This window comes from Gobio gobio, assembly GCF_949357685.1.
Source record: "Gobio gobio genome assembly, chromosome: 10".
Taxonomy (NCBI): domain Eukaryota; kingdom Metazoa; phylum Chordata; class Actinopteri; order Cypriniformes; family Gobionidae; genus Gobio; species Gobio gobio.
In genome coordinates, this window is record NC_137116.1 from 4320271 (window position 1) to 4340260 (window position 19990).

At 40.3% G+C, this 19990-nt stretch overlaps 1 protein-coding gene across 1 annotated transcript in view; it reads left to right on the forward strand.

The window, feature by feature from the left end:
* Nucleotides 1–19990, forward strand: part of bmp1a (bone morphogenetic protein 1a) — a 158037-nt gene that overhangs the window by 54829 nt on the left and 83218 nt on the right. Inside the window, exons 4-6 of the mRNA XM_079827733.1 lie at nt 1344–1461; nt 5848–6026; nt 10754–10859. Of these exons, the coding sequence (XP_079683859.1) occupies nt 1344–1461; nt 5848–6026; nt 10754–10859 (403 nt within the window). The remainder of the gene's footprint in view (nt 1–1343; nt 1462–5847; nt 6027–10753; nt 10860–19990) is intronic.

Genomic DNA, 19990 nt, shown 5'->3' on the forward strand with positions numbered 1-19990 from the left:
TACAACTAAAACCTAAATCAAAATTTGCTGTCAAAATTAACACTGCACCCCAGGAACTAGGAATGATTTTAGTTCTAGGAACTTCTTTTGGGGGAACTACTTTAGTTCCTGCTTCAGAGTCGGGTCTAACCCAGCAAAATAGGAACCAGTTATGTAAGTGTACGCTGACTGTCCGAACACATGTGAAAGGCCAGCACCCACAGTTTAAAAAAAAGAGCTGTCTACACACACAAATTATAGCCTATATATTTACTCCAGAAACTAAGTCTACGAACATGGAAAACCGTGATAGATGGCCCTCTCAACCTTTACGCTAAAGAGAAAATCCAACACAACTTTGAGGGGACTAAGCGTGATATTAGTGCTGGGCGGTATGACCAAAAATGTATATCACTGTATTTTTCTAAATTATACCGGTTTCGTGGTATGTGACGGTATTTTTTCCCCCTATGCATGACCGGGTGTTAAACGCATTTTCTACTGATTGAGAGAGGAAATACCGCAGCAGATTGACTAGAATTCCCTATTTTACTGTCATGATGAGTAATATTGTCAAAAAAGCCCCACAAAATTATGCTGTGAGGAGACAACAACCAATAAAACACAGATCTGCAACACGCTCATTACAGACACATGAATAATAAAATATGTTAGAAATAAGAAGAAAAAAACTGAGTTGAGGGCACCTTAAGCCTTTTAAAAATCTAACCCTATATAAAAACAAACGAGGGAGAAACTAACCTGTCTAAGGATATTTTCAATACATTGAAGAGCACTACAGTCTCTGAACAAATTACACAAGTAAGTTTAACACCGAAAGAATAAAGCAGTTACTTTTTTGGCCATTGTTCTTTGAATTGTCAGTCTATGTATCAAACAAATAGTACTGTTTTTGCCTTGGTGAGATTAAGAGACTACTTTCAAAAACATTAAAAAAACCATAATGTTTCCAAACTTTTGACTGGTAGTGTATTTCTTAGTGAAACAGCTTCTTGAACAAGAACAAATGGGCGGGACTTTTTGTCCATGGGGAATTGATTGGATGGTTGTGGTTTGCTATTGGTGGATCTCATCTGAGCGACAAGTTGTCCCACCCTCGTGCCAGTAAACACGTCATCTGATGTCATTCAAAGAGAACACAAAACAAAACAAAACAAAACACCTAGAACAGTTGAAAGGACGAATACATACAAAGGCAAATTATCAATACAGTTGTTTTTGCCCCTGAAAAATTGCAGATATTTTGCTACTGTGATTGCTCCTTAAAAGTATGGTCCCCCTGCTCACTCCTAGTCTGTGTGTGTGTGTGTGTGTGTGTGTGTGTGTGTGTGTGTGTGGTACAGGTAGCCAGAGAGCCATATTCAGACAGGCTATGAGACACTGGGAAAAACACACATGCGTGACGTTCATTGAGAGAACAACAGAGGAGAGCTACATCGTCTTCACCTACCGGCCGTGTGGGTAAGTGTGCGTGTCGTAATGGGCTTGTTAGACGATGTGTGAAGCTTCACAGGGGCGCGTATGTGTTGATGTGTGTCCATGTCTTGTGTCAATGTGAGAGAGTTTCCACAGCAGGAGAACAAAACCTTTGACTCTTCCAGGAAGGAATCAAGCTTGTTTCTCTCGCTCATGTGGAGCCTGTGTTTTTCACTCTTTTCTTTCACGTCTCTCCTCTTTCTTTTCAGTCTCTTCCTGATTTATCGCTCAAGTGGTTTTCCATCCTCTTCATCCGATCTGTTCCTCTGTTCCTGCTTCTCTGCTTTGTGTGCCAACAGACGGATTTGTGTGTTTATGTGTGTGTGCGCCCTCGAGTCTTGACCTTACGATTACTCTTCGCTTCGCTGAGGAAGCACCAGCCGACTGTATCGCACTGTTCGCCACGGGACTGTCACCTGAACATGCGTGTTTTATTTTTGCACAATGGCTCCCCCCCGTAGATGCTTCAATAGCGTGGCAGAAGTTCAGACCCCAGCTTGACAATCACATCCGCTGGAGACAAATCAGCGCCCTGGATACTGTGTAGGCATGTCGCTTTTGCTCTTAAGCTGCTTTTGTCTGCTGGAAAACAGGATTTATTTTGCTCTTCTGAAATACGTGTCTGATGAACGTTCATAACTCAAAGCTCCTCCCCAGACCACACAGACCATTTATGGAAACTAAGGGCCAGATTTACTAAACAGGGCAAATTAGCGTGAGAGTGCAATCCCATAAAAGCACTAATGGGAGTGGAAAGTTCTGCGGGTGATTTTTACTGATTTACTAATGCGCACATTAAAGATCATTTCCATAATGACCAACACCTCTACCAAGAGCAGTGCAAATTAGCGTCTGGTTAAAGACATGCTTTTTTTGGGTGGTAAATAATAGTGCAAACACCAGTAAATTGACGAGCACAAACCTTAGTAAATCACCTTGCATGATTCATACTCTCCTCCCATAAATACTGTGTATGAAAGGGAAACTCGAAAGCGAAAAGAGTGTTTGCACTGCTGCAAGCTGTTAGTAAATATGGCCCTAAGAGGCAAATGCACAGAGGTGCGGGAAGATGTTTTAGGTTGGGGGTGATGTGTTTTGGGGTTTTTTGGGGTGGGGGGTAGAATGGGTCGCCATATTTGAATAAGAAACAATATTGAGTCTATAAAACACGAAGCACAACAAGCATATCGGTGAGAACACTTGTTTAAACAACACACCGAGATTTGACTGCACATCACATTCTTGACATTGTTGATCCTTCTTGCAATCGTAATGCAATGGACTACTATGGCCTACATCAAACTTTTTTAAAGGGGGGCCAGATTCGACTCAACTGTCAGTTCAAGCTTTAGTCAAATATATATATATATATATATATATATATATATATATATATATATATATATATATATATATATATATATATATATATATATATATATATATATATATATATATATATATATAACTAGCTGTATGTATATAACTGTCAGCTTGAACTGACAGTTGAGTAGCTTGTATATATATATTATATATATATATAGCTGTATATAACTAGCTGTATGTATATAACTGTCAGCTTGAACTGACAGTTGAGTAGCTTGTATGAAACTTGTATATTATATTCATTCATTACACACAGACTGATATATTTCAAATGTTTATTTCTTGTAATTTTGATGATTATAACTGACAACTACGGAAAATCCCAAATTCAGTATCTCAGAAAATTTTAATATTGTGAAATACGGACGTATCGCCTGCGATAATTAATACGATATGGCTCAGCTTGTCAGTGAACTACGGCTCTGTGTAGTAAATGCCGCTCTACCTGAAAGCAGGTGATGGTGATTTACTACTAATCAAGGAACCGGCTTTACTGACGAGATGCGCATAACAATGTCATGCGATATATCGCCCAGCCCTATATATATATATATATATATATATGTTTTTTTTTTTTTTTTTGTCAAGTCAAACTAGAGAAATATAAGAATTATAAATAAAATATACACAAGTAAAATGTAAATCAATACAAAATAACTAAAGTAGTCTCTCAGCCAATCAGAGCAAAGGGCGGAAAATAGGAAACTCATAATAATAATAATAATAATGATAATAGATGCAAGTTTAATCTGAACAATTCTCAACATCCTTTCAAAAACAAATGATCCAAGCCGTGCCATTCATATTCATAATGAATTATGTATTGAAGAGCAACATCTCTGAGCAATAAAAGTAGCACTTTATTTTACAGTATCATATGTTACATGTAGTTACTGTAGTAATAACTATAAATTATGCATAATTACATGCAACTAACCCTAAACCAAACCATAACCCTAATCCTAACCCTATAGAAAGCACATGTAGTTGCTTAATATTACTCCGTACTTAATGTATAACTACAGTGTAACAAAGAAACCTTAAAATAAAACGTAACCAAGGGAAATCACATTCAATTTACATAATAAGAGCATACAATGCTAGAAATTAAAAGAGAGACAAATGCATAACAAATGATTTTCTCAATGAACTTGTTTACAAATGAAGAAAGTCAGTCATACTGACAGAGACAAATGTAACAGACAGTTTGCTTTCTCACTGTTTAAGTAGACGTGCCATTGCGGTCGTACAGCGAGGGGAAACTTCATAAACTATACCACTGTGCAGGCTTTGCCAGGCATTTCAGTGCCTTTATGTGATGGGCACACAATCTGTGTGTGTGTGTGTGTGTGTGTGTGGAGGTGAAGAAACATTAAGATTTTTTCCCTTTTACAGGCAGCAGTAGTTGCCAATGGGTAACCCATGCTCTGATGAGCCCCTGTGTGTGTGTGTGTGTGTGTGTGTGTATGTGTGTGTGTGTTTAGGCGATTCCTGTCTGTGCAAAGTTCAAGGCAGAGTTTCTGGAGCAAGCCACTGGATGCTCCATAATTAAAGACTGATCTTTTGCACCCACACAGGCTGCTCATGTGGGTTTGTGTGTGTGTGCGCGGATCGCAGGCCAGCAGCTCTCAGCAGTTTTTCTCCCACATATCCCAGCGCTTTCAGAAAGGGATTGTTTGATTGTGTGTTTTGTGTGTCAGTGTGTGTCTTACCGCTGTGGCATCGTGCACGGGCACCCCGTTTCTCTCTGGATTTTGCAACACGTAGCTCTAAGCAAACTTACAAAACAAACGATGCATGACATTTTGTTCGAGTTCACGTTGTGTTCTGTGTCAGTTTGTAATCTCTGCCAGCTTGTGTGTTGTTGAAAAGAGATCGAAACGAGGCCAGTTCTCACATAAACATGATGCAAGATATGAACAGTAGTTCACTCAAATTCACTTAAAAGGAAAATTTTTGGTAATTTTTTTTATTATATTATGGATTAAAAAAAGGAAACGTGCTTCAGTGTAATGTGAAAAAATATTTATTTAAACAATGATTATTACATAAAGTGTTTATACATTGTGGTATGTATTACTGTATTTGTTTTACAAAATGTAATTTATGCAAAATATGTTGTAAGAAAAAAGTGTGTTCTGGTGGTAATGAAATAACTTTTTTTGTTTTACAGTAATGGCACTTTTTTGTGGAAAATGTGCTTAATTGTCATGAAAAAAAAAGTCTTAATTAGAATGTTATTAAACAAATATGTATTAAATTAAGTAATTATACATTGAATATGAATTTATATGAATTACAATATTTATACAGACTATATATTAATTCTGTGAATAATAATAAATATTACAATAAATATTATAACATTTGTAATGAATTATTATTTATAATGAATAATATTTATAATTATAATAACAATAATACATTATATTATTTTATATTTTATTATATTTAATTAATTAATTATGTGTGTGTGTGTGTGTGTACACACACACACACACACACACATGCATACATACACATTCATACAAATAAATAATAAATAGAATATAATATAGTTATCAAAAATGTAATTCATTATAAATAATAATTAATTACAAATGTTATAATATTTTTTGTAATATTTATTATTATTCACAGAATTTATATATAGTCTGTATACATATTGTAATTAATATAATATTCATTTTCAATATATAATTACTTAATTTAATACATATTTGTTCTTAAAACATATTTGTGTACATAAAAATTCTTATAAAGTAAATACACAGATATACATAGTCTATAATGACCCTATCATCATGATAAATGCAATACACATCTGACAAAATGACAAACATGACTGAAAGATAATGTCAAGGATGTCAATCATAACAAGAGGTTTTATCAATTTAGATTTTCTTTCTTAATATTTAAATGAGGTTGTTTGATTCATGAAGTATGAACTGGAGTATTAACTGTGATGTTGATGAACCTCTGCAGGTGCTGTTCGTATGTTGGCCGGAGAGGAGGGGGTCCGCAGGCTATATCCATCGGGAAAAACTGTGATAAGTTTGGAATTGTGGTGCATGAGCTTGGTCACGTGATCGGATTCTGGCATGAGCACACCCGACCCGACAGAGACGAACATGTCAGTATCATACGGGACAACATTCAGCCAGGTAGGAAAAAACTGTCAAATATTGCTCACATTTGCCTGAAATGATCTGTACTCGAGGTTCAGCGGCCTGTGTGCAGATTACACATAAAAACTAAATAAATAATCATGGTCATTTCAAGAGGTGAGGTCAACACTCCAACAACAAGCATAAAAGAGGATCATTCAGGGAAAACAAGCCGATTATTGTGGCTCCCTGTAGTTGTTACACCATTTGCATGGAACAAAACGGCCCACTTTATAAAACAAAAATCCACCGGTGTACTCATTTCTTATCATAAATGTTGGACAAAATATTGTTAGTTTTACCTAATAACCCTGTGACTGTTGGTTCCAACAGTATGATTAATATACAAGTTGGCCTCTAATGTAATGACACAAATGCATAATTGCATTTGATTACAAAATATCACACTAAATGGCTTTTTTTTTTTTTAAGAAATAGAGTAGTGGCCAAAAGTGATGTCCAGGAAAGTTGACATCTTCACCCTTTATTCAAGTGTTGTTAAATTTTGTAAGCATATTGTGAAGTTGAGTCAATTGTTTTATTTGTGATAACGTAATGAAACATACCAAATTGTGCGGAAATCATTTTGGCAAAGATTTTTTGGCCAGGCTGTCATACGAGGAAATTATGAACAGATGCAAAAACAAGAGAGAACCAGCTAAAGAATATAATAATAATAATAATAATAATAATAATAATAAAACTAAATTTTTCTATTGCGCATTTAAATGAGCTTCTCGAAGTGCTTTACAGTCTAATAAAATACAAGTGTTTTAATAAGTAATAAGCTGAATACCTAATAAATCAAACAAAAGAGCGTAGGTGGATTAAAATAAACAAGAAACCAGCAATGATTTCCACGATCAACAATAAGATAACTTAAAAAAATATGTTTTTAAATGTGTTAGAAAAAATTCCAAGAGACCGTGCTTTCCGCTTCAACTGGAAGTTGGTTTCACAACTGCAGACAACAGCTATAGAAAATATTAAAGAATATATAGAGAAATATACAGAGAATATTAATAACTGGTTTTGTTCTAGTCAGTGTTTGATTTTTCATGCAAGCGTTTTGTATTTCTATGCACTTTCTTGCATAGTAAAATACAACCTGTAGCTTTAGTTTGCCCATTGTTGCCAAGTAGATTTTTCCTCTCATATTTAAAATATTGAAAAAATATATATTTTCCTCATGTTTTGATGGTTTAATCAAACTTTGACATTAAAACAAAATCACTTTTGGCCACTACTATATGTGACCCTGGACCACAAAAAACAGTCATAAGGGTCAATTCTTTTAATAAATAAGCTTTCCATTTCCATTGGTTTGTTAGGATAGGACAATATTTGGCCGAGATGCAAACATTTTAATACTGAGAAAATCGCCTTTAAAGTTGTCCAAATGAAGTCCTTAGCAATGCATATGACTACTAAGAATACATTTTTTTAAAATATATTTAAGGTAGGAAATTTACAAAATATCTTCATGGAACATGATCTTTACTTAATATCCTAATGATTTTTGGCATAAAAGAAAAATCGATAATTTTAACCCATATAAATGTATTGTTGGCTATTGCCACAAATATACCCATGCGACTTATGACAGGTTTTGTGGTCCAGGGTCACATATAACACTTTTCAAAGCAGAACATTTGATATGATAAAGCAATACATACATTCCTCTGCATACTGGTTACCTGTGTGAAATTGAGGGGAACTGTCTTTATACATCCACTAAAAATACTCAAAAAAGCTTATAAATAGTAATTAAGCAAAAATTATGGAGTTAAGTTAATTTAAAATAAGATTTAAAAAAATATATAATTTGCTGAACCCATTTGATTTATGGCATTTTGTATCAAATGCTGTGAAGTTCAGTACATTAATTAAGTGTGAATTAAGTGTCCAAATATTTCTGCGGTCCCTGTAGAAATATCTCAACCATGGCATATTTTGACATCGACCAGCTGTGCACCTCGAGATCTGTCTAATGCAGAGCCCAAAATCCTTCACACCTTTTAGGCGGCATTAATGAACAAGATATCCTCAGATGTATGACTGTCGTTAGACATCTGTGGAAATGGATCTCATTACATCCTCATTATATGGCACAAACTGATTCTCAGCGGAGGCGTGCGTTCAGACATTTGCTTGGAAACGTTTTTAGTAATCAATGTGGCTTTAGAAAGCTAATTATATAACTTATTAAAATATTATTTGTTTCAGTGTTTTACTCTCTTAATTATATAAAATATTTTTTTACAAATAAGAAATGTGCTTCAACGTTTGTGTTGCCATGCTAACCATCCAGGAATGCTCGTAGTGCAAACTGGACGCACCGTGCTCTGGTTTACTGAACATACTCTAAAACCCTCTAAACCCTCATTCATTATTCCCTACATTACTCCTCTAATAAAGTCCACTTGAAGGAGTGAATGAAAACGAGTGAGTGAATTCAGACACTGAGTGTGCCAGAAGGGCTACTACTTTTGCATAATTTGTGCTTGCTGTTTAATAATCATTTGAAACTTAGCAAACTGGCAGCTCCAGTAGTAATGAAATGATTTATCTTGAACCTGGTCATGGAAACTAGCATGTAGTGTTGTCACGATACTGGAATTTCTAACTTCGATACGATACCTAAAAAAGTATCGATATTCGATACCATTTTTCGATACCACGGGGGAAAACGCTGCAGATACTGTCAAATAGATAATAATTGAAAGTCTAGGCAATTAAAATTTCTTCTGAAGAAATACTTTATATTATAAAGCTTTTAAGCTTTTTCTCATATATAAACGTTGATCAATTACCATTACAATTATCTCACAAATATTTGCTAACTAATTATGTTGCAATAGCTTACATGCAGCACAAGGAAGCTTGACTTCAAATTGAATTTAAAAAGACGAGTAAACAGTAATAAAATAAGAACAAATAAACAAATTACAAACAATAGCACAAATAAGTACAATCGAATAAAGATACAAATGAAATAGACTGCTTTATTTCTTCAGGTAGGTCTAACAGTATTCAGGTAAGAAACTGAATAAAATAACCCTAAAGTAATCAAATTTAAAATAACATTGGATAATCTTCATTGTAAAAAACGTAATACAGGTGAATCCATTAAAGTTACACAAGTTAATCAGTCAAGAACAGCAAGGGATCGTTTTTGTAGTTGGAATAATAAATAACTGCTGTCCCTTTAAGACCTGACGCACGCATGGATCCCAAACACTTCTGTTACACATTCTTCCTGAACTGGTTATGACTGTGTTTACGTTAATACTCACCAAGATGGATTTTTGAGTGTATTTGACCATTAATAAGCTGGAAAAAGGAGCTAATTTTTGCACTTGTATGTCAGAGGCGGCTTTATTGCGGTAGTGTTTAAATGTGTTTGTGTGCGCTTCAGATTCGAGCGCGAAATCTGCGGGAATAAGTAGAATTAACGTTATGTGCAACCCCGCGCGAAATTCTGACCGGTCACACCAGTACTAACATGCTTGTCATGAAGAAAAAATCCAGCAGAACACGCATTCGCCGTGTTCAGAGGGTTAACCGGACTGAATGAGAGGAGGCGGGTGCGGGTCAACTCGCTGTCGGATGGAGAGAAGAGCGCAGCTTGTATCGATACTGTCGAAAATGAGGATCGTATAGTTTCAGATATTTCAGGATCGATACATATCAAAATATTGATATTTTTGACAACACTACTAGCATGTATTAACCGTGAAGGGATAGTTCACCCTGAATTGAAAATAAAGCCATCTTTTACTCACCCTGCTGTTGTTCCAATGCCCTATGTCCTTTTATCTTTTTCGGACCTCAAAAGGAGAAATAAAAAATATATAGTCCTGTACGCGCTCCTCCATATAATGGCAGTGAATAGCGACCAGGCTAAAACATTACAAAAATGATACAGTGAGACGCTGATTGGCTATAAGTTTGTTTTGGTACTCGGCCCGAGACACTTTTATAAAGCAGATTTGAAATACCACTCACCCCACCTTTAATGTTTGAAGCTCAATATTTGACCGGAAAAATGTATGGTTATTTTCATCAGTTACGGCTCGTTAGATCTAACATTCTGGCCCCTTAGGGCAAAGGAACCACCTGGAAACGCCCTAGCATGAACCCAGAACACTCGAGCAACCACAAAACATCATGCCCAAAACACTTAGATAACACTTAGTTTGTTTTGGTGATTTGAAATCAACATCGGTTACCAGAAAGCACTTACCCCACCTTTAACAGCTTGTTGTCAATTTGTCAATTCTGGCAAATGATCATGGTGTAAGTGGGATAATCCACAGCTAGCTGTACAGTAAACGATTTTAATGCATGACATGAAGGCAAAGAATCCCTAAAGGAAAAAATATTTGTCAGTGCGTTCTCTCACAAATGTTTTGCGTTCCCACGTGAAAACTTTAGAGCTCAAAAGATTTTGCGAGCGAATCCAAAGGTCTCAGGGGAACGCAAAACATTTGCGAGAGAAAGCAAAAGCATTGACTCCTCCCATCTCATAGTTTCTTTCCACCACCGTGTCCCTGCGGAGTGCATTACAATTGTTTAATGCACAGCTAGCTGTCAATTATCCCTTACGTTAAATCCAGTATCCTGAAAGAGTTTATAATAATAAAGGGAATAATGAAATAACCCATTAAAAAAAAGTTCACATCACTTCCTGTCTCAGTCTCATTCTTGGTTTCATCTCATAGGACAGGAGTACAACTTCCTGAAGATGGAGCCTGGGGAGGTGGACTCACTCGGAGAGGTCTATGACTTCGACAGCATCATGCACTATGCAAGAAACACCTTTTCCAGGTTAGAATCCTCTCTCAGGAATATTGTCTGATTTTTCATAATTTCTCTCATAATGTCCACTCCTTAACTAATCATATACTAAATACAAATGACATAAACATATTATATAAATCTAAAATACACTTTATTTTACAGTGCCCTCACTTTACGTGTAGTTAATTATATTATAAATACTATAGTAATTGCTGTAAATTGTGCATAATTACATGCAGCTAAACCAAACCCTAATCCTAACCCTTTAGTAAGTACATGTAGTGAATTATTATTACTCAGTACTTAAATGTATAATTACACTGTAACACAGACACATTAAAATAAATATTTTTTGCAACTCTTTCAAAATTTAAATAGTTCATTGACCATGATCTGGACTAGGACATGAGTTTCAGAAGATGCAATATTATATCAGCTATATAATATCATATAAGCTCAGGAATATAGCATGAGCTATAATACTTGTACAAGTGCTACATAAAAATTCTTCTAAGCAAAAAACAAAAAAAACAGGTTTTGCAAATAACAAAATGATTCATATAAAAAAAAAAAACACTGAGTTCTAATTGTTTTTTGGGGGCAGGTTTACAAAGAATGTGTTTTTGCGTTCCACTGCACTGCTCTTTAATAGTTTTGTCCGTAAACATGTGGTAGACGAATGTCCCTGAAAAAAACAGTGAGACCGGATGCAACTGTCAGTTTTATTACGGCATGTCAAGTTAAAAGAAGTGCAAATGTTAAAAACGGATCTCAAGACCTAGCATTTCTCTGCTCTTCAGCTCTCATTTTTTAAATGCAAGAACATGTTCTATGTGAACGGCCCCTTAGGGGTAAGGAACCACCTGGAAACGCCCTAGCATGAACGCAGAACACTCGAGCAGCCACAGAACATCATGCCAAAAACACTTAGATAACGTGTAACAGCACCCTGGCAAATGCCGAACAACATTCAGCAAATGTTTGACGGGCAGACATATATAGATATAATTTTGTCTTTCATACTTGTAATGGTCAAAGTTCAAACAGCTATTCACATTGTTTGAATGTTTGTTTTTTTGTGTTGTTTTTGAGGATTCCTCACTTTACTCAATTATTCCTCGCCATCCTCTATCCCCTATTATGCTATTTTAAAGTTTTCTAATTTAGTTTTTGAGGGGTCCGACAATAGGTTTACATGCATCCAATGTCAAAAACGGTCAGTCTCTCTAAACCTCTCCATTCCGAGAGCCTGCTCTGCTCTGATTGGACAGATGGCTCAGTCTGTTGTGATTGGTCTACCGCTTACAGCGCATGTCAGAAACGAAATGCTCCAGATCTTCCTCAGCGCTTGATAAACAGTGATACGATATGAAAAGGAACAATGGTGTCGTTATTCCATATCAATTTAAGCCCACCTCCTCATACTTTGGAAGTGCATCAAAGTGGATTTGCTTTGGCAGCAGAAAATGGCGTCTTCTCAACATGTTGACAACACGAACCTGTCACGTGCAGGATATGAGGACCCAAAAGCAGAAGGTGATTTGACAAAGTTTTAATTCAGTTCAGGGCAGAATTACTCAGGAAGCTACAAGGCATATAAATCCAACAGAAAGTTCATCAAACGTAAGGAACAGAGCCGCCCGGTCAGGAACGGCTGTGGGAAACCCTCGGCGGCAGAGAGATAGGCTGGGTTCGAAGAGAGCAAGGAATGCCAAGCCGTAAACCACTCACGTAGCTGGAGACTTCGAATAGAGCAGATACGAGGTGATAACAAATCAGTCAGGAATGAACATGCACCGGACGGGACTAAGACGGGACAGTGATAGACAAATAGGTACGTAACATTAAGGCAATAATCCGACGAAGAACAAGAGAAAGGAAGGACAAGAAATAGAGAAGCCAATCAGAGAAAGTGGGCAACAGATGAGAATAATAGAGATAATGAACAAGACTGTGAGTACGAAAGAAATGAGGTGATGAGAGACAGCTGAAAACGATTGAGTAAATGAATGCTAATGTGTGTGCGTAATAGAATGTAATAATGAGTGTGACCAGAAGAGGGAGAAAAGAGAAAAGAAAGAAAGGAAAGAGCCAGGATCATGACAGTACCCTCTCCTCAAGAAGCGCCTCCTGGCGCAACCGAGGAGGACTGACGGGAGCGGTAGAAGTCCTCGATCAGCGAGCGGTCCAGGACGTCCCGGGACGGAATCCAACTCCTCTCCTCCGGACCGTATCCCTCCCAATCGACCAAGAATTGATGACCACGACCCCGAGGGCGAACATCGAGAAGTCTACGAACCCTATAGGTGGGGGCGCCCTCAACACGAACCGGAGAAGAAAGCGAACGAGGAGGAATACGGGTAACGGGCTTAATACATGACACGTGAAAGACAGGATGAATGCGTCGGAGATTGGCAGACAATTTGAGTCTGACAGAGACAGGACTGAGGATCTTAAGGACCCGAAATGGTCCAATAAATTTAGGTGCCAGTTTACGCGAAGTGGACTGAAGAGGTAGGTTAAGGGTGGACAACCAAACCCTCTGCCCAACAGAATACCGAGGACTCTTAACTCGACGCCTATTAGCGGCGCGCTGTGTACGAGAACGAGACTTGCAAAGGGAAGATCTGACCGCTCTCCAAGTACGCTTAGCACGTTGAATAAAGACCTCAACAGACGGCATCCTAGCGTCCGTTTCTTGTGAGGGAAAAAGCGGAGGTTGGTAACCAAGGCAACACTGAAAAGGTGATAAACCCGTCGCAGAGGACGGGGCGGAATTATGCGCGTACTCTGCCCAGGGAAGCTGTTCTGACCAGGAAGCCGGATTGCGAAAAGCTAGACTACGAAGGATGCGCCCGACTATTTGATTGGCTCGTTCGGCCTGGCCATTAGTTTGAGGATGAAAACCGGAGGAGAGACTAGCCGAAGCCCCAATGGGACGACAAAACTCCTTCCAAAACAAAGAAGAGAATTGGGGACCTCTATCGGACACGATATCGGAGGGAAGACCATGAATCTTAAAAATCTTGTCGACGACTACTTGTGCGGTCTCTCTAGCGGACGGAAGTTTAGGTAAGGGAACAAAGTGAGCAGCCTTGGAAAAACGGTCCACGACAGTAAGTATCACGGTGTTCCCCTCAGAGGCAGGAAGACCCGTGATAAAATCCATGGCGATGTGCGACCATGGGCGAGACGGTAACGGAAGAGGACGCAGCAATCCCGCCGGAGGTGCATTACCAGACTTAGTCTGAGCGCAGACAGCACACGAAGCGACGTAACGCCGTATGTCGCGTTCACGAGAGGGCCACCAGAACCTCTGGCGGATGGCAGCGACGGTGCCCCTAACACCAGGATGAGCGAATAATTTAGAAGAGTGACCCCATTGAAGAACCGCGAGACGAGTAGATGGAGGAACGTACAGAAGACCTCTTGGACAGAGACGAGGAGTAATGGCATGAGCCAAAGATCGCTTAACCAAACGCTCTATTCCCCAGACAGCTGCGCCCACCACCATACCCTGAGGAAGAATCTCCTCGTTAGTAGGAACAACCTCTGGAGAATCGAACTGTCGCGAGAGAGCATCTGGCTTAAGGTTCTTAGAACCAGGACGGTAGGAGATGGAGAAATCAAAACGTGTAAAGAAAAGTGCCCACCGAGCCTGACGGGCATTGAGTCTCTTAGCAGAATGAATGTACTCCAAATTTCTATGATCAGTCCAGACAATGAACGGAATCGAAGCACCCTCAAGCCAGTGACGCCACTCACCGAGAGCGAGACGGATAGCCAATAATTCGCGGTTACCCACATCATAATTGCGTTCGGCGGGAGAGAGACGATGTGAAAAGTAAGCGCAAGGGTGAACCTTATCGTCAGAGGATGAGCGCTGGGAAAGAACGGCCCCCACGCCCACCTCTGACGCATCGACCTCTACTATGAATTGTCTGGAGACGTCTGGAGTTCTTAAAATAGGCGCCGTCGTAAAAAGGGATTTGAGGCGATCGAAAGCAATCTGAGCCACATCAGTCCAGGAGAAACGGACCTTGACGGATGTGAGCGCCGAAAGAGGAGCGGCGATCTGACTAAAATTGCGGATAAACCGACGGTAAAAATTAGCAAAACCCAAAAAACGTTGAAGGGCGACACGCGAGTCGGGTACCAGCCAATCGGTGACAGCGCGAACCTTGGAAGGGTCCATGCTAACCCCCTCCGAGGAAATAACAGAACCGAGAAAAGAAATAGACTGAGCGTGGAAAGTGCACTTCTCTGCTTTAACAAACAATCGATTCTCTAGGAGACGTTGAAGAACTTGACGAACATGCTGAGTATGTACTTGGAGAGAGGGAGAGAAAATCAAAATATCGTCGAGATAAACAAAAACAAAAATGTTCAGCATGTCTCTAAGAACGTCGTTAATTAACGCCTGGAACACGGCAGGGGCGTTAACCAACCCGAACGGAAGAACGCGATATTCGAAATGCCCTAGCGGAGTATTAAACGCTGTCTTCCACTCGTCCCCCTCCCTTATGCGTACAAGGTGGTAAGCATTGCGGAGATCTAACTTAGAAAAAATCTTGGCCCCCTGCAGGATCTCGAAGGCAGATGACATCAGCGGCAAGGGATAGCGATTCTTGACCGTGATGTCATTCAAGCCTCGATAATCAATGCAGGGACGCAATGAACCATCCTTCTTTTTAACAAAGAAAAAACCCGCACCGGCAGGGGAGGAGGAAGGTACAATGGTACCGGCGTTAAGCGAATCAGATAAATATCTCTCAAGTGCTTCGCGCTCGGGGGCGGACAGAGAATAAAGTCTCCCACGAGGAGGAGTGGTACCGGGAAGAAGGTCGATACTACAGTCATAAGGTCGATGCGGAGGAAGAGAAGTGGCCCTGGAACGACTGAAAACCGCCCGAAGATCATGGTACTCCTCCGGGACCCCAGACAAATCACCCGGCTCCTCCTGGAAAACAGAAATAGAAGAGACAGGAGAAACAGCAGACGACAAACAGTTAACATGACAAGACAAATTCCAAGAAAGAATGGAATCTCTGGACCAGTCAATCTGAGGGTTATGCTTTACTAACCAGGGATGTCCTAAAACAACAGGGTAATAAGGAGAATGGAAAACAAGAAAAGAAATTGTCTCTTGATGATTGCCTGATATGGTGAGACTCACCGGAACTGTGGCAAAGCGCACTCTAGAGATGATACTACCATCAAGAGCGTGTACAGGGGTGGAGTCTTTAAGTTCAATGAGGGGAATCCCCTGTTCACGAGCCCAAGTCTCATCAACAAAACTTCCCTCGGCTCCCGAATCGATCAACACCGGGCAGGAAACGGAATCTCCCAACCAGCGGATGAGAGCGGAGAAGGTAGTGCGTGTGCGTGGCGGAGGGTCTAAAGTAGAAGCGCTCACCAGTAACCCTCTCTCTACGGGTGAGCTCTGGCTTTTACCGGGCAGGTGGCGACTCGATGAGATGCAGACCCACAGTACATACATAGGCGTCCCAAGATGCGGCGCTGGCGCTCAGCAGCAGAGATTCGCAGACCACCCAGGTGCATTGGCTCGGACTTATCAGCCGAAGGAGATGGTGGAGATGAAAGCACCGGAGAGGAAATAAGTGATCCATCCAGAGTGCGACTGCGGCGACGAATCTCAAAACGCTTCTCAATGCGAATGGCAGAGTCAATAAGAGGATCCAGTCGAGTCGGTAGTCCATGAGCAAGGATCTCGTCCTTAATCTCGCCATTAAGCCCCTCGAGAAAACGAGCTACCAGGGCTGACTCGTTCCAGTCACAGGAGGCAGATAAGGTGCGGAATTCAATTGAGAAATCGGCTGCTGAACCTCTCCCCTGGCGAAGCGTGGACAGGAGCCGGGAAGCCTCTGCTCCGAACGCGGAGCGGTCAAAGACCCGCAGCATCTCTTCCTTGAAGCTGATATAACGACTAAGGCAGTTGGCCTCAGAATTCCATACCGCTGTTCCCCACTCCCGGGCGCGGCCAGTCAGCAGTGAGATGACAAAGGCGATGCGAGAGCCCTCGGACGCGTACGAGGAAGGCTGCAGAGAAAAGACCACCTCACATTGGGTCAAAAATGATCGGCATTCCCTTGGCTCACCGGAATAACACGGCGGGTTGTTGACTCTGGGCTCTGGAACACCCTGACCACTGGAAGAAGAAAACTCAACACGGAGGTGATGAAGCTGTTGCGCAATCTCGGTCATGCGAGCTGCAAGGGAATCCATGGTCTCACGAGCAGCAGCCAGCTCCTCCTCATGACGGCCCAGAAAAGCTCCCTGAAGTCTGAGCGCTGCTTGAAGATGACTCTCCTTCGCTGGGTCCATTCCTCTTGGTCGGATTATTCTGTCACGTGCAGGATATGAGGACCCAAAAGCAGAAGGTGATTTGACAAAGTTTTAATTCAGTTCAGGGCAGAATTACTCAGGAAGCTACAAGGCATATAAATCCAACAGAAAGTTCATCAAACGTAAGGAACAGAGCCGCCCGGTCAGGAACGGCTATGGGAAACCCTCGGCGGCAGAGAGATAGGCTGGGTTCGAAGAGAGCAAGGAATGCCAAGCCGTAAACCACTCACGTAGCTGGAGACTTCGAATAGAGCAGATACGAGGTGATAACAAATCAGTCAGGAATGAACATGCACCGGACGGGACTAAGACGGGACAGTGATAGACAAATAGGTACGTAACATTAAGGCAATAATCCGACGAAGAACAAGAGAAAGGAAGGACAAGAAATAGAGAAGCCAATCAGAGAAAGTGGGCAACAGATGAGAATAATAGAGATAATGAACAAGACTGTGAGTACGAAAGAAATGAGGTGATGAGAGACAGCTGAAAACGATTGAGTAAATGAATGCTAATGTGTGTGCGTAATAGAATGTAATAATGAGTGTGACCAGAAGAGGGAGAAAAGAGAAAAGAAAGAAAGGAAAGAGCCAGGATCATGACAGAACCAAACTCTTCCAGTCTCAGACACAACTACAGTGTTTAAGGGCGGGGTAAAGTAGACTGTTTGTGGGCAGCCAATGAAGACCATACACTGTAAACCCTAATAAGTTGGAAAAATTAAAAAATTTGAGGTAATCAGTTACATCAATATTTTAGGGTAAGAAATTCAATGTTTAAGTAAGCATACCTGGCAAATATTTATTTTCTACTCATACATTTCAATTGCTCTTAACTTGAAATATTTGAGTAAGCTCATTTGTACATTTAATTTAAAACTATCATGTAATTGTCCCATAACGTGCTGATAAAAGATTGTAAAGGCACAGGTGAATGTGATAACTAATTAAACAGACTGAGGCCCCGATCACACAGAGCGCGTTTTTGCTGCGAGAGGCGCCTCTTTTGAATAGATTTCTGTCGGCAGAGAGCGTTATGCACGTTGCTTATGCGCCCCAGGCGCCTCTGGTTTTAACCGCCTGCTGCGGCTCGCGTTTTAGAAGGAGCGGCTCTGAGCGCATGAACTAGGAGCGGAAAAGCACCCGACGTCATCGCGTTTTTTTTTCTATTGTCCAATCGAATGAATGGAGAGGCATTGTGGCGACCGTTACATTGATTAGACTGACAGCACAGCTGATTCGGGGGTTTCCTAGCAAAGTAATAAAAAACACAGCAGCACACTGCTCTTTTCTAAATGAAAAAACGTCAACCAATAAGGGCAGTGCAGTGCGCCTCACGTTTTCGAACCTGAAAAACGCGTTCTGTGTGATCGGGGCCTCAGGCAAACTAGGTGGCCTATATTTACGATCTGAGCGCATGGTCTGAAGCACATGGCGCAGGTGCACTTAGGGCGTCCAAATCCACTTTTGCTAGTTTAACGACAGAAAAAAACAGTCGATGCACCAGGCGCATGGTCCAAAAGGGTTGTACCTAATCTCTTAATGAGCCATGGGTGTGTTTTGGGTGTAATGTGTAATAAACCAATCAGAGTCTCATCTCCCATTCCCTTTAAAAGCCAGTTGCGCTTGCACAATGGCGGATTCGCTATTAACATGGTGGAATTTGCAAGTGGAAAAACTGAACACTTCTCCAGAGAGGATCTTTTTATTTTTAATATTTGGCATGTTTGTGTGCTGCTGCGCATCCCTGTGTGTGTAATAAGCAGAGTGTATTTGCGTTGCCCACCCGCCTATAGGCGCATATTACTAACACAGCCTTTAAATAACACACAAAATACTGACTTTAGACCAGGTTTTTGTTGGTCAATAGCACAGTCGTTTTCTGCTCCTCAAAATAGCAACGCACCAACAATGCACCTGGACACACCTCGTTTTCAGACCAGCATGCCCATGGGCGAACAGATGGGCACGAGTGCATTTGCTATTTAAATAACGTGGCGCTGGACGTGAAAATGATAACTGCGTCAAGCTGAAACTAGCAAAAAACATGGTGTATGATAGGACCCTAGATCACAGGACAAAATCAAAAACACAATGCAAACAACAGAACAGGGTATACTCGTTAGAGTTATCTCAACTTAAATATGTTAACTTGCTATTTGGTAATACAATGCTTTGATAGCATTAGCATAACATATCAATTGCTGAAAGAGTATGGCAATTTAGAACAGTTAACATATATCTGTTCATAAAGATGTTCATAAAACTCAAAACAATTAAACAATTCTGATTTCTTAAAATGTGTCAGTTTAATGAACTCAAAAGAAAAAGAAAGTTCATTTAAGGCTCGTTTAACTGTTTACGTAAAAAAATTTGAGCGTATCAGCGTTTCGTCCAGACGGATCCGCCGTTTTAGGAGCCTGAAACGTCCCAGAGTGGATAAATCTGAAACGGACACCCTTGCGTTTTTGTGTGTACAGCCAATCCGTATATTTTGTGAAACGGTGATGTCATCACACCACGTCCCGCACGGTAAAGACTAGAAGGGATACAACTACGGCCACTGGGCTTGCGCACATCAATATTGCGTCATTTAATTACTGTATTTGCATTATTGTAAGGGTAGGTTTAGGGTTGGGGTAGGTGTAGGCGTTAATAAAACAATCTGGTAAGTAGCAAATGTATTTATTGTTATTTTATCTTGACTTTGCCTCACTTCCTACCATGCACGGCGCCAGAATTTTTTCTCTACCGGTGCTAAGGGGGGGCTAGACCAATATGTGGGGGTGCTAA